This window comes from Dromiciops gliroides, chromosome 2 (genome assembly GCF_019393635.1).
Source record: "Dromiciops gliroides isolate mDroGli1 chromosome 2, mDroGli1.pri, whole genome shotgun sequence".
Classification (NCBI taxonomy): domain Eukaryota; kingdom Metazoa; phylum Chordata; class Mammalia; order Microbiotheria; family Microbiotheriidae; genus Dromiciops; species Dromiciops gliroides.
This window is the reverse complement of record NC_057862.1, coordinates 98,231,567-98,247,307: the sequence shown is the minus strand read 5'-3', so window position 1 is coordinate 98,247,307 and position 15,741 is coordinate 98,231,567. Positions and strand designations below refer to the sequence as shown.

At 41.4% G+C, this 15,741-nt stretch overlaps 1 protein-coding gene across 4 annotated transcripts in view; it reads right to left on the bottom strand.

The window, feature by feature from the left end:
* Nucleotides 1–2,253: 2,253 nt before the first annotated feature.
* AFAP1L2 (actin filament associated protein 1 like 2) overlaps nucleotides 2,254–15,741 on the bottom strand; it is a 143,392-nt gene continuing 129,904 nt past the window's right edge. For all 4 annotated transcript variants that reach the window (XM_043984691.1, XM_043984692.1, XM_043984693.1 and 1 more), the window contains 9 exons: nucleotides 15,493–15,704; nucleotides 11,197–11,342; nucleotides 10,119–10,233; nucleotides 8,452–8,706; nucleotides 8,161–8,353; nucleotides 7,562–7,726; nucleotides 5,403–5,596; nucleotides 5,100–5,222; nucleotides 2,254–3,661 (listed from right to left, as the gene is read on the bottom strand). In XM_043984691.1, coding sequence (XP_043840626.1) covers nucleotides 3,635–3,661; nucleotides 5,100–5,222; nucleotides 5,403–5,596; nucleotides 7,562–7,726; nucleotides 8,161–8,353; nucleotides 8,452–8,706; nucleotides 10,119–10,233; nucleotides 11,197–11,342; nucleotides 15,493–15,704 — 1,430 coding nt within the window. In that variant the 3' untranslated portion in view covers nucleotides 2,254–3,634. The remainder of the gene's footprint in view (nucleotides 3,662–5,099; nucleotides 5,223–5,402; nucleotides 5,597–7,561; nucleotides 7,727–8,160; nucleotides 8,354–8,451; nucleotides 8,707–10,118; nucleotides 10,234–11,196; nucleotides 11,343–15,492; nucleotides 15,705–15,741) is intronic.

Here is a 15,741-nt window from a genome sequence, read left to right as displayed (position 1 = left end):
CTTCAGTCTTTCTTCTCTTCCCTTTTGCTTGTCATTTTTGTTATTTTAGAGTGGGAGAGGAGCAAAGGAAGCCTCAAATTTTTAAAGTTTGTGAACATGACACATTTTACTTTTAAAAAGAGATCAACCAGGTTTTAAAATATTAAGAAGAAAGCCTAGTTAGCTGATTCTTTAACAGCACTTGGTCAAACAAAACGTGATTGGCTTGGAAAATGTTCAGTTTCCTTGTGAACTTGGCTGGGTCCATGCTCCAATTTGGATTCTGTCCAATCTGCTTTCTCAGCAGAGGCCTCTGCACAGCAATACCCCAGATTTGGAACCCCTGTAAAGAGTGCACTTAAGGTTTTAAAATATAAATCTACTTTAAAAGCATTAATGAGGGGGCGGCTAGGTGGCGCAGTGGATAAAGCACCGGCCCTGGATTCAGGAGGACCTGAGTTCAAATCCGGCCTCAGACACTTGACACTTACTAGCTGTGTGACCCTGGGCAAGTCACTTAACCCCCATTGCTCCCCCCCCCAAAAAAAAAGCATTAATGAACCTTAAAAAAATTATGGCAAATCCCCTAACACATATACTACTAGCATCAGTGATTTGGTTCAGAGATTGTCTCTGCCTGGATCATGGAACTCTCCATGATCCTTTTCTATAAATGCATCTATCTGTCTCTTGGAGGACTTGGTTATGTCCTTGTCATCTTTACCAGCTATAGCTCTTCTTTGTCTTAGTGCTCTAGTTAAGCAGGCTGAAGGTCTTCCCTGTGTAGTGTGATGCTGGAGCTTTAAAAAGAGAAATATACCTAATATAGCAAGTCACCTTCTATGAATGTGATCTTTGGTGTGTGTGTGTGTGTGTGTGTGACTGAAAGCATATGTATTAAAAGTGTATTTTGGTTTTCCATCATGACTGGTAGTTACTGCATTATGGTAGAAAGAGCCCTGGCTTTGGAGTGAGGGTCATGGGTCAAATGCCAGCTCTGCTCTTTGTGTTAGACTAGGTAAGGGGTTCTTAACTTCTTTCCTAAGTTTTGTTTGTGCCATGCTGCCCCCACCCCCACCCCCAGTAGTCTAGTGAAATTTATAGATTCCTCAGAATACTGTTTTTAAATAATTGAAGGAAATGCTAAATTTCATTTAGAGGTTTGAAAAAAATTAGACTTAATTCTCTTCTAAGTTCATAGATTCCACACAATTTACCCACAGATCCCTTGGAGGATCCACGGGCCCATCAAGACTTAACTCTAATAAGTTAAGAAGGCCTGGACTAGATGGGGTTATTTTTAGCTCTTAATCTTTGGTCCTAGAGAGTGTATTTGACAGACAACAATGTGCCAGTTATCAGTTACAGGCAGAGTATCAGTAGGTAGAGTTTCTGTAATGTTTTATCAGGTGCTGTTTTTAAACATGTTTGCTACAAAGAATGAGAAATCTTTTCCTAAATTTCAAGTCACATGATTGTTTCTAAAAAACTGTTTTGACCATAGAACCTCATAAAATAATTAGCTTTGGGCACAAAGGGATTAATCATGTTTTTCATTGGTGGAAAAAGTTCACATTGCTGAAAATCAGAAATTAAAAAAACACAACCAAATAATCATTAGTGAAAAGCTAAAACAAATGCAGGAGGTGATCACATGTGATATAACTGACATCATTCTGTTTTGCTTTTTGGGGGGTTTGCAGGGCAATGAGGGTTAAGTGACTTGTCTAGGATCACACAGCTAGTAAGTGTCAAGTGTCTGAAGCCAGATTTGAACTCAGGTACTCCTGAATCCAGGGCTGGTCCTTTATCCACTGCGCAACCTAGCTGCCCCCATCATTCTGTTTTTTACAATTATTTCTCCAAGGACCTTCGATGTGATAGAACTTACTTTGATTAATCAGATCCTAAGTTTCAGTTTATTGAGAATGTAATCATGAGGAGAATGTGGTTAACAAGTTTTGTTTTTTGAAGGGAGATGGGGTATTCCCCTCCAGAAATCCTTTATGATAGTTATCTATTTTTGAATAGCTTAATCATAAAAAAAAAATCGGTTACTTTTTTATGATTGGACTCTATGTGTACACAGTTCAGCTTAAAAGTAACTTGTTTTATTTGAAGGACTGCAATTATTGCTCAGTGTAATATAAATTTGATTTTGGTCATGAAGCCCTGCTCAACCCAACTTACCCCATAAAACATGAGAAAAAACCAAAATATACTTAATACTTTATTTTTTAAAAAATATCTAAAACATAAAGAACAAGTTTATGACAAAGGAAATAAATGCCCTGTGATTAGAAAGACAATGAACATTACAAAGTTGTTTGGTTTGGGGTGGGGAGAGGGAAGGTTGAGGTGAAGATGAAATGTCTGAAAACCTTTTCTTTTAAGGAACAACAAATACACACCAATATTTATTGTTCTATTAAAGAAAAAAGACAGGGCCACCAAGTGGAAAGTCATCATCTGTTAGTTGGGATTTGTTTGTTTTTAAAGGTGGGGTGGGTGAAATAAGAATCTATCTTCATTCAACAAATTCCACAGTATTCTTCTTATAGGGAACCAGGGCACTGCCTACTAAGGGAGGAAAAAATCCCCTCAGTTTGAACCAGTTAATCCATAGATTAGAACTAACCTGATAAAGAGACAAGGAAATTTTTATCTGTCCATTGAACATGGTTAATGAAATATCCTTCAGCTAGTTTTGGGGCACTGTTTTTTAAGACACGGATAAAGAACCTTTTTGGATCTGTGAAGAGTTCATGACCAAAATATGCATCTCTTCAAAAATGGCTTCTGGACACAGGCTTTAAGGTGATGATCTCACTGTTACTTGGAAAATACGTTAACTCCCAATAGAATCTTGTCCTTGTGTTAAATAAACATTCTTTTGTCCTTTATATATCAGTGTTACTAATAACTTACCTGAATAAAAGCCACAAAGTCATTTTCTCCCCTCTGAAAGGACAGCACCCCATCCACAAGTGAGTTTTTTTTATCTAAAACAATTTCTAGGTTATTTCTATATTCATGGAATCGCAAACTGAAAAGCCTGAAGGTCTGAATTCTCACCACAAACGCTGGAGCCTGGCTCCCCCAAAGGAGGAAAAATTTAACTAGCATTTTTGCCCAGTACTGAATAGAGATGATGATGGCAGCGATGATGAAGAAGATGAATTTAAGTCTTCTTGGTTACCAAAAGCCAAAATTCCAAGTGGGAGAACTATTCAGGTACCTGGATTCTTTACACATTTTCTCCCCCCCAAAAAAACAACCCCCCAAAATCTCTTGTTATGAACTATGAACTAAATTTCAATAATGCAATTGATAAATTTGTATGTAGAAATGAACAATAGCATTCCTGTTTTTAAAAATGGGTTAAAAATACTATGAAAGTGTCTTTTCCTTTTGTGTTACTCCTTTGTTGGTGAAAAGAGACCTGAGAGTCCGTCCTTCCTCTCCCCCCACTGCCTTGGGGAGGTGCAGGAATCCTTAGCCAAAGACCTCTGTTCACTGTTGTCCTTATCCTTTTTTTTTCTTCTGAAGAGACTCTCCATGCCCAGTGTTCTCTATTTTATGTCAGACCATAACTTGGAGGATTGTCATCCAAGGTCCATATCAGTCATGTCAGTTTTTATTGGAAGATAGTTTCCTAACTTGCTCCTTTCTTCTCCCATTCCTGGAACACACAAACAACCCCCACACCACCCCCCCAAAAAAAATTAAATTTTTTTTGTAGTAGAATTTTTGTTTCACGGGTCAAAATGGTGCTTTAAATGATCTTTAACTTTTCCCTGAAACAAAGCTGCATCTTCTTAAGACCAGTAATTCTGCCAGGGATAACTGAGAGATGTTGAATACTGGACAATTTAAATTTGTGGATCACCCAGAAGAGCAATGGGAGAGAGGAGTATGAGGGATCTATTGCAGGATAAATGGCGTCAAAGAGACTATTCAAAAAAATAAATGTACTTAACCAGCCCACATCCTTTTAAGTAGAGAGAAAAAGGATACCCAACAGATAGCCTGTGCTACTGATATTCACATTATGTCAAGAGATCTAAAGGAAGGCCTCCCCGGGATGGGATAGAAGAGTTTTGGGAAGACACATATAAAAGGCCCACAAAGAGAAGGGAGCCATGGGTTGCAATCCATACTGTTGGCATGAGTGTAGAGACACAGATGAGATCAAAGAAATGGGATTTTATGTACCAAAAACACTTGTACATTCCACTAAAACATCTGCATCCCTGCTTCTAGGTGAGGTCCAAGTTTGAAATAGATTGCCTTAACCCAGAATGCTGGTATAAGGACTGCATTCTCACATTATGTGGATTGTTATGGTGAAAACTCTCCAGAACTAAGATAAACCAGATCAACTTAAATAGACTATGTTTCTGTGACAGGTGCTATGGGGTGGATTCCCAAAAAGCCTCTTGCACAGTTGTGGAACAGAAATAAGGGCTAGATTTTGTTCTAAGAAGTACACTAGGCAGCCTCAGGCAAGTTTTATTTCTTAGCAAAGCAGAGAAAGATGCATTAAGTTTCTTACCCACCCATTCTAGCCTGTAGAGAAAATCAAGTAATGCTATTTCAGGAGAAAAGCAGTTGGCAGTGAAAATTTTAATCTTGAAAGAGACTGGATGAAGATTTGGTCCCAGTGATCTGTTTAACCAATAAGCTCAGCAGGAGTTTCCAGGTCCTTTCCCTGCAATTTGCAAAACTCTCCAAGCTGCTGCTGAATTCACTAGGTGCTGGTTATAGAATTTATATTCCTTTTGGCTTCTTAATTTAAGCCACATCACATAATGGAACATGACCTGGTACTCAAGTCAGTGAGGGTAAATAAAGGGCAGCAAAGCCCTTTAATTTTGGGCTCCTGAACAAGGAGGAGCACAAAATACCTACAAACTTAGAACAATGGACTCCACACCAGAAAATAGGTTTCCCTCCTGCTGCCCTGGTCTTAATGGAGCTGTAGGGCCAGTCACCTTCAGCCATCCTCCCTCTGGGGGAAGGCACAGGATTTGGGAAAGAAAAGCAAAAGCCAGAGAAATGCCACGAACAATGGATTACACCCATCATGCCCGCCACTGACAACCCCCAATTCTGCTTACCATAGCTTTCCTTAACACTGTTCCTTTGCCCGTTACCATGACAGAGAGAGGTCTGTTTTTTAAAGCTGTAGCAGAGTTGACTGGAGAAGAATCTGCAGCAGGAGCTGAATTGGGAACTTTGGCCTGAAATTACAAAATGAAAGCCATGCCTGGGTTCAGTGATGCCACTCAACTCCTTTCCAGTCCCAATGAGCTGCTGGCAAGACAGCCATGCAGAAAGGGGTCCTGGACTCAAGATGTATCTCTCAGTAGGGGTCTCTTTGTTGGCTCAGAGCAGCAACAACCAGCCTACAGGGTACGTACTTTGGGATTTGTATTCTCCAGGTGGGTGGTGTCCACTGCCGTGCCTAGGGTCACAGGCCCTGCCTCTGCCTTCCTCAGGCTTTCTTTCACCTCCATGATGCTCAGTTCCAGGTCCACACGTCTGTTTTCCTTTTCCCTACACTCCTCCTCCATCTCCTTTAACCTCTGCTCCAGAGAGGCCAGGGCACACCTGTCTATAAAGCAGAAGGATAGAAAAAGGAGAGTTTGGGGTTATGCTTCCATCAGAACTATGTTGTATCTGACTGCACAGGTAAGAGAAATGGGACATTATTTGGAGAGGAAGTAGTTCAATTCAATGAATGTATTTTAAGTGTCTACCGTGTGCTCCACCATAGAGATACAAAGACAAAACCAAGAGTCACTTTTCTTCCACTTCCTCAAATGTCAGGTTCTGTCCCCAGTCAGTTATCATGATGGAGGTTAAGGATGGCTTAAAGTGGGAAGGCTTAGACTCAAATCCACTACTATGTGATCTTGGGCAAGGTGCAATGGATAAAGAAAGCACCAAACCTGGAATCAGGAAGAGTTCAAATCCAGCCTCAGACACTTACTGGTTGTGTGACCCTGGGTAATCACTTAACTTCTGTTTGCCTCAGTTTTCTCATCCATAAAATGAAGCACCTCCCAGGGTTGTTGTGATGATAAAATGAAAGAATATTTGTAAAAGTGCTTAAAACAGCATCCCACACATAGTAAGTACTATACTATATTAGCCATTATAATTATTATTATCCTCCTTGGGCCTAAATTTCCTCATTTGTAAAATAAGGGGAATTGACCAGACTAATTAGAGGTGTCACATATGGGCTCTCAAAATCCCAGAGTACCTCTCCCTCCCATTTCTATTCAACTTTGACACCACTGGACTAGATGACCTATAACTTATCTTTCAGTTCTAAATCTATGGAATGTTTGGGTTTTTAAAAAACAAACACACACCTCAGACAGGTTTAGGTAATACGTGATATGGAAATTCCCTCTAGACCATTATTTTGGGTTTTTGGGGTTTTTGTTTTCTTTTTTATGGGGCAATGAGGGTTAAGTGACTTGCCCAGGGTCACACAGCTAGTAAGTGTCAAGTGTTTGAGGCTGGATTTGAACTCAGGTCTTCCTGAATCCAGGGCAGGTGATTTATCTACTGTGCCACCTAGCTGCCCCTAGACCATTATTTTTGCTCTTTCACTTAGAGGGTTACCTAAGGCTTTGTGAAAGTTTAAGGGACTTATCCAGGGTCCCAGAGCCAGTGTGGGTCAGAGACCTTTTCTCTGCCCACAATGTCACAGAGAGATACAAAGAATAAGGCCAGTGCTGATAAATGTTTAACCACTGGGTCTCTCTGGGAGAAAAAACGTATAGACTGACAAGAGACACTATTTGCTTTGCAGCTAAAGTAGTTTAATGTGCTTAGTAATAATATTATGATGTATTATATAATTATATAACAACAACAATAACAAACTCCAGGGAAATAGTAGCAAGCCCTTATATAATAAGTCCACTGAAGGTTACTTAGTAGATTAGAGAGGCAGGCCCAGCTACAGTGTTGCCCTTGTTACTTCAGTTCTGAAGATGAAGGGGACAAGGTTTACAAATGACTGAATTCTCTATCCCATACAGGGTCAAGAATTTTTCAAAAACAAAACAAAACCCAAAATTTTGCTCTTGTTCTATCTATAGCAACCCCATGGCCCTGGCCCTCTCTGCTCTCTTCAGTGCGTTTCATCTTATGAAGAAAGGTTTGAATTCCCAGCCCTGAAGACAGGAGGTCTGGGTTTCTCCTCAGAGGAGGTTCAGCAGGAGCATGAACCACAGAAAATGTCCATTTTTGTTCTTTTCTCTCATTTTGACTTTGAAACCCAAAGAAACTCACTGCTGTAGGGGATTCCCAGGGCAAGGACATTAGAAGTGTTTTGCAAAGGGGCTATAGATACATCACTCAAGGGTCTGTCTTCTGTCTCTGATGTGGGAACCAGATTCAGATGACTTGGCAGAAAGTCCATGCATAGATCACTGTTAGATAAAGAGCTAATCTCAAGATTGGTCAGTTCTTTGGGAAGAAGACACAGCTGAAAGACACGACTTTGGCTGAGACTTCCTGACATACACATACTATCCCATGCCTCCACCCAGTGCCATACCTGTACATTTCACCATGGTGTCTTTCAGTTCCCGCCTCTCTTTCCGAAGCTGTGCAAGGTGAGTCCGGATATCTTCTTTCTCCTTCTCAAGCCTCTTCTTCTCCTCTGTGTACCGCTTCACTTCAGCCTCAGTCCTATTCTTGCCAAGTTTAATTTCTACTGGTGCTACAATAGAAGAGAAAGCACATTCTCACCAGCAAATTTTAACCTCTTTGGAAAAGTCATAGTTAGAAAAAGAAAGCTGGAAGCCACCCCCAGAGCTGAGAACTTGATGGGATGGAAGATAGAAGATCAGAGACAGCATTTTAGTGAGTACCTACACTTAGAGGACAGGGGAAGGAATCTGGAGCCCTTGAAGGAAAGTGAGAAGTAAGAATTGGAGAGCTTAGGAGGTAAATCAAAAGAGTCAAATATTAAATAGAGCAGCCAAGAGAGGTGAGACTCCAGGAAGGAGGGGGTGGTCACCATCCTGTCAAATACTGCAGAGTAAGATAAAAAGAGGAGAAAAGCCAATGGATTTGATGACTGGGAGGTCATTGAGAAAACAGCCCAGCTGTTGAATTACAGAGCTGGAAGGTTCACATGGCTAGGAAACCCACCTGCAATGATCCCTTTGGCCTTCTCAGATTTCTCTTTAGGGGTAGCCACTGGCTGCAGGTGAGTCCCTGTTGCTGTGGTGAATGGAAAGTCAGGGACACTCTGAGGGAAAGAGATTTTCTGTTGTTGGGTTTGGATTTTGACACCAGTGCCTCTTGGGGACAGCTCTTCTGATTCAGTCCTCTCAGGCTGTTTCTGTGTTTGGACAAAGTAAAAGTAACTGAGACAATGAGAGGGAATAGGAAAAGAGGAGAAAACAAGATGGTTTATTTGCATGTGGAATTGGCCAGTACCTGCTCTTGTGCCGTCTCCAAAGACTTTCCGCAGATTTCGGTCTCCCTGTCTCCTGAAGAGCTTTCAGTGGTGTCTTCTAGTTCTGTCTTAAAAATGGCTTTTTCCAAAAGTGGAGAGGAAGGAGGGGAAGGCTGGCTTTTGGCATTATTGGGGTCAGGTGGGAAGGACATAAGGGGTGTGAGGTCCAAGTACACTCGATCTAATTCTTCAGATGTGGTTGCTTTCAGAGGGGTCATTTCTTGTATTTGTTCCACCTGTGAAGGAAAGAGACACTAAAGCAGATGCCTGAAAAATTTCATAAAGAGCGTTTGCCACCTCCTACTTGGAAAACTATAGTTTTCATATGTATCTGCTAAGCTCCTAGTGGAATCAATTATTCTGCACTACCTGAGCCTACCAACCCAGGCCTGAAATTTGAAGTATTGCCAGTGGGGACAGAAATTCAGCTGCCAAGGGTGGGGTGGGAATTCATCCCTCCCTTGCTCAGAGACTTTAAGACTTCAGGAGAAAGAAAAATGTATCTTCTTTATGATATAATTAGAAATCTCTGCTGTACTATAATCCTGGTGTTTTCAAAACCACAGGAAAGCATCTGTGCCTCATAGTGTTAGTGAGATTGGAGATCTATCTCCAATTCTGCATTCAGGAGACATGGGCTAGCTAGTCATTTAGGCCAATCCCCTAGGATCCAACCACGTTTCCTTGCTGGCTTGGTTCCTGAAAGGGCCAGCTACTGCTTTTTCAAGAAGAAAGCTGTCAGAATCCAAGAACCAACTGCTTTCTAAGATCCAAGGAACAAACTGGGTGTTTAAATGTTACAACTGCCTATAACCCAAACACATTTCACACCCAGCACTAAACAGTTGGCGAACCAGTTTGACTACATGCTGGCAACCTACGAAAGATCCTTTGCTATCCAGACATCTCCATTCCTGCTGTCATAAGTGGCCCTACACTACCATTCTCTCACCATCCAGGAAGTCTCTGGCACTACTTCTCGATTATCCTGTTCCTTCTTTTTTCGACTGCTAAGTGTGCCCCAAATCCCATAGCTCTATTGGCCAAAGTGTTCTATAGCAATATTTTCCAAATCCTTAGGTAGTGAATGTGAGTCACTCACCTCTACAGGACATAGAGGGAGAAATAAAATACATCAGAAGTTAATACTTGTACCCTTTACAGTATAACATTTTTTTTTCTTTCTGGACAATGGGGGTTAAGTGACTTGCCCAGGGTCACACAGCTAGTAAGTGTCAAGTGTCTGAGGCCGGATTTGAACTCAGGTACTCCTGAATCCAAGGCCGGTGCTTTATCCACTGCGCCACCTAGCCGCCCCCCTACAGTATAACATTTTTAACATGTTCCCCACCTTGATAATATTTGTATATGTGGAGTTGGAAGCACTTGACCGTCTCTGTCCCAGAGTACAGGGTGATTTGAGAGAGAGGGAGGGGTAATAAGTGAAGTGTGGATACGGTTTTGTTGGAGACAAGCTCCATAACTGATCTCTATGCTGAGAGCTTGCTCTTCAAGTTCCTTGTATATTCTGCATGGTACATGTGCTCATAAAGCAAGCAGTGCCAGAAAACCGGGCTTAATTACTCCCAGGATTTGCCTACTATTAGGGTCACCTCTTTCTGCACACCTGTCAAGAGCAAAAACTTACTAATGTTGGTTCATTTGCATCCAGAATGACTTCATCATAAGGCTCCTCCTGCTGATGACCTTTGGGCAGGTTATCGATGTAGGCATTAGGCTCTGAATACTTTCTCTGCATTAAACTGAAAAGCATAAGCATGAGACATTACTAGAGAAGGCAGCAGCCAGCCATTCCTTTGCTCAATGGGATTATGGGAACATGAACACTAGAAATATTCAGCTTCTCTTCCACAGGAATAGATGTCATCTACTGAGAGCTCACTCAGCATGCCCTCCTTCTCCTGGATTGAGAGCAGTTATGAAGGACCATACATACTCCTTATCACTGGAGATTTGGGTCTTATATCCTGAGTCTCTTATTTTGTGCATGACGACAGGAATAGAGAGCCCAGTTCCTCCAGGCATCTCCACAGTAGCGAGCTGAGGATATAGAGCAGGACTAAAGAAAAATGGTTGGTTTGGTTTTTTACAAATCCGTTATTTCATGGTGGCTAGGGAGGTCCTAGCAAGGGACTTTTAATATCAATGTAGGAAGGCACCATTATCTCTCCAACTTCTAATGTTAAAGAGTTGCCTCTTTAACATTCATTTAACGTTCAGTGGGACTGGGAGACCAGATGATTTGTCCACAGTCACACTTCCAGTATGAGTTGGAGATAGAACATGAGTCTTCCTGACTCTGAAAGTGGCTTTTTACATGTACTCTAGGCCATACTAAAATCACTTTTTTTTAGCTTGAGAGCTAATTTTTTAAAATTTTAATTTAATAATAATAATAATAATAATAAACATTTTAATGTAAAGTTTTGAGTTACAAATTCTATCCCTCCTCTACCCCTTCCCTGAGGTAGTAAGCAATCAGATAGAGGTTATACATGTGGAATTATGTAAAACATCTTATTAGTCAACTACTAAATCACTTCCAACAAGAAGTAATGTTAGCTGTTTCAAAAGTAATTCATTTATGGCCCTGCTCCATTTCCATGACAATTGAAAGCCAGAACTGGAAACTCATCCTAGTGTCCCTCACCTGCACAGGGATCCTACCTGAGACAGGAAGAAAGAAGCTTTTCCTCAGAACTTACAAGAAAGATGTCTTTGCTGCACTCACAATGCAGGAAACTCGATCTGCATCCACATAGTCATAGGTGAATTCTTCTGGGTCGGTCTTGGACCCTGACTCAGACAAAAGGAGACCCAGCCAATGACCCATTTCCTCTGATGATTTGGCCTGAATAGGGAGAAAACAGATCTGGTCCATCAAGGCAGCCTTGCATACATTCCAAAAGGCCTTTTCACTGCCCAGGTAAGGCATTCATTAACCAGGAAAGGTCAGCACAAGTGCATTTGCAAAGGATCATTATTCCCCCAAGTGCCACCTTTACAAGCAAATCCCCACCCAGAAGCAAAAATAGCCTTTTGATTTCCTCTATTCATAAATATGTATGTGGCACAACATGAAAGAACATATGGCAACATTGCTCATTGGATTTATGATGTGGCTCCCATGCTAGAAAAGAATTGCTTAAAAATTCATGAATCTTTGGTTTGCATGACTGGAAACTCCCTGATGGCAGAGACAAGGTCTTATATAGGTTCTGCCTAGTGCAGTGCTTTATACTCAGAAGGTGCTGAATGTTGTGTTGTAATGTTAAGTATATGCAATTATTAGTTAAAGACCCCAATCACTGATAAATCTGAGCCAGGCCTCAGGTAGTGCAATAGCTATGACATTTCAATACCTCTTCACATACAGAAACTGCTCATGCAATAAAAGCAGAATGGCTCACTTAAAACAAATATTTACCAATGACAATCCATATGTAAGCAGAAACCTAAATTCATGATTTTGCTTGTGACTATTCTATGTGATAACGCATTGTAACCACACACACATATCCGCATACTGTCAAAACCTATGCTATTCTTTAATGTATTAATAACAATCACTCATCTATATAGCATCTTCCAGGTTTACAAAAGACTCAATTCAAAACAACCATATGATGTAGGTGCTGTGACATTTATATAGCACCTTAAGGCTTAGCAAGTATTTTTTCTTTTTGCAGGGCTATGGGGGTTAAGTGACTTGCCCAGGGTCACACAGCTAGTAAGTGTCAAGTGTCTGAGGCCGGATTTGAACTCAGGTACTCCTGAATCCAGGGCCGGTGCTTTATCTACTGTACCACCTAGCTGCCCCCCTAGCAAGTATTTTAAATGGGTTAATTTCAATTGATAGGAATAGAATTATCCACATTTTACAGATTAAAAAACTGAGGCAAAGAAATGATCCATGGATCCCTGTAGAGGATCTGGGACTTGAACCTTGGTGTTCTGATTCCCAAGCTAGTACTTTGCTGTATACAGTGAAAATCCTTCTAGAAACTATTATGATTCATTCCCTTTAGGGAAAGAAGCAGAAGAGTTATCATGTAAAGCTCTGGCATGACATGAGAGATTATATAAGAGATTAGCCAACCCCAAGCAAACCCTGACATGATAAGTTTTAAAGGACAAGTATGAGAGCACCACTGCTCCCCACTTTTGGTATAAATTTCCTGGCCATCTTTCTAAATTCATGGTATCAATACAGAACAAGTAAAGTAGAGCGATAATGCCACCCCATAGGAGGGGGTAGTCAGAAAATTAAAGAATCGAGATTCCATTAAGGGAACTCGTATGTTATAGCTGAAGTATGCAACCAGATACCCAGAACGCATCCAATATGGCATTTTCATATGGAGAGGCTACTGAAGCAACTGTATGGCAGCTCTCCTCCCACTAGAGGGCAATACTGGAGCATAATTTAAAAAAAAAAAAATCTTCAGGGTTAGATGGATTTGGGGCTTCAAGCACATGAACCATATGTGTACATACAGATACACCCACCCAACAGCAAATATTGAATCCCAGAAAAGATGCCATCAGGCCAAAACAATATTACCAAAGATAGTTAATTTGTCAGCAACAAAGACAGAACTGCTATACATGTAAAATGATTATAGCAGGATTAGGTGATAATATAGTAAAATTATTGCAAGATGACATTATTTGGGATGATACCATGCTAGATAGGTGTAGGTGTGTAGGGGTGTGTGTGTGTGTGTGTGTGTGTGTGTGTGTGTGTATACACACATTTTAAGGACATATGTCATCTGGATCCCGCCACATATAATCAATCAATCAATAAGGAAATGCCACTATATGTCAAGTATTATGCTAATAAATCATTGGAAATACAAAACCAAGAAAAACAGTTCTGCCTTCAAGGAACTTACATTCTAATAGGGGAAACATGTGCATCATATATGTGTAAGTATATATACCAAATAAATATGTAATTATGGACGAGAAAGTACAAGCAGTTGGGGGATTGGGAAAAAGCTTCTTACAGAAAGTAGCAATTGAATTGAGCCTTGAAGGAAAATCCTCCCTTCATCTTAGCTGAATCTTCACAAGTTTTGCTGAAGCCAAAAAAAAAAATTCACTGGTTTTTTTTGGGGGTGGGGGGTAGGCAATGAAGGTTAAGTGACTTGCCCAGGGTCACACAGCTAAGTATCAAGTGTCTGAGGCTGAATTTTTTGTTGTTGTTGTTGTTGTTGTTTTTTGTGGGGCAATGAGGGTTAAGTGACTTGCCCAAGGTCACACAGCTAGTGTCAAGTGTCTGAGGCTGGATTTGAACTCAGGTGCTCCTGAATCCAAGGCCGGTGCTTTTTCCACTGAGCCACCTAGCTGCCCCTCTGAGGCTGAATTTTAACTCAGGTACTCCTGAATCCAGGGCTGGTACTTTATCCACTGCACCACCTAGTTGCCTCCAAAAATTCACTGTTAGTGGTCAACCTTTTAGTGATCTCTTCTGGTGATGTGCTTCTCTCACCTTGGCTAATTAGTCCATCAACAAGCATTTAATTGCCTATGTACCAGGCAATAGGGGTTTAAAGACAAAAAAGAAACAGTCTCTGCCCTCAAATAGCTTATATTCTGTGTGCTAACAACAGACCCCCAGATCACCCACATGCCTATGCCTGGGTGGGACCTGCCAGAGCTTGAACTCCAAGGCTGACATGGCCTTTGGGAATTCAGGATCGCTTTTGTGGAGGCAGCTGGTAACATATCAATTGGAGTTCTGGTCCTGAAGTCAGGGAAGAACTGAGTTCAAATCTAGCCTCAGATATTTCCTAGCTGTGTGTCCCTTGGCAAGGTACTTGCCTCAGTTTCCTCAACTGTAAAATGATAATAATAGCACCTACCTTGGTGTAAGCATCAGAAGAGATAGTAGTTATTAAAATGTGCTTAGCATAGTACCTGGCACATAGTAGGTGCTGTTTAAATGGTTATTCCCTTCCTCCGGTATCCTAAGGTCTCGGAGTGAGATTTTAATGGACAGATACACACACCTACACTCATATCCACAATGAGTATAGAGGGGCACTAGGATATTCCTTCTTAATCTTAGCCTAATAGCAGCATTAGTCAGTCTCCCAGTTCTGTACTTATACTTCCTACCCAGTGGCAGTGATGGAAGGATGAGGCTTTTCTTTAGCAAGTCGCATGTGTTTCTCAAGCCCAGTTATCTCTCAGATCAGCTCCAGCCACATCATTTTTTATTTTACAGGCACAGAAACCTCCATCTGGTGCTGCATCAACTAAATAAACCCCCCCCTTTTGGAATCTCGAGGAGCCTTTTTAGCAGCTCTGGGAGCTATAAATAACTTTTCCACCATAAATGCAGGAAGTTGTTCTCATTGTCCTCCTACTTTACCATAACTGCCCTGAGGTCAGAAAGGGAGGGATGAAAATAAAATTTTTAAAAAAATTAAAAAAACAACAATCTCAGACAAATGTTAAGTAAAAATAATGCCAGGCTATATTTAATTGCCCTTTGCAAATATACAGTGCTGCTCTGGATTTCCAGTTAACTCCTGCTCCCTCTAAACACAAGCCAGCTCTCCGGCCCTGCCGAACAGAGATGGTGCCATGCTTTGGAAAAAGCTTGAAAGAGAGTCTCAGTTCCTCCCCTCACTAGCTCTGTGAGTCTGGGCACTCACATGGTTTCTCACTGGGGTTCAGTTTCCGCAGTTATAAGATAGGAATAATCCCGTCTGTATCACAAGCCTTACAGGGCTCTTGTAAAGAACAAATGAAATCAGGGCAGCTAGATGGTGCAGTGCATAGAACAACAGCCCTGGAGTCAGGAGTACCTGAGTTCAAATCCAGCCTCAGACACTTAACACTTACTAGCTGTGTGACCCTGGGCAAGTCACTTAATCCCAACTGCCTCACTTAAAAAAAAAAAAAAAGAACAAATGAAATCATCATGTATGTGAAAGGTGCTGTCTATTATTGTAAGCTGCTGCTATCACCACACACACGCAGATTACCTCAAGTATGGCTATCTCTTCTCCATTGTTAAGAATCCGAAAGGAGTAGAGGTGATCGGGGCTGGGGTTTGGGATAACTTCGCATCCCACCAGGCTGAGTGGCTGCTGTGCCGATTTTGTGCGGTTCCGGTCCTGGTAGATGTGCAGGTGGCTGTCCTTCACGCAGCACCACCGGGATTTCCACTGGCTGTTGACCAGGACGTTCAGGTAACCTGCCAGGAAAGGACTGTCTGTCACCGGGGCAGAGAC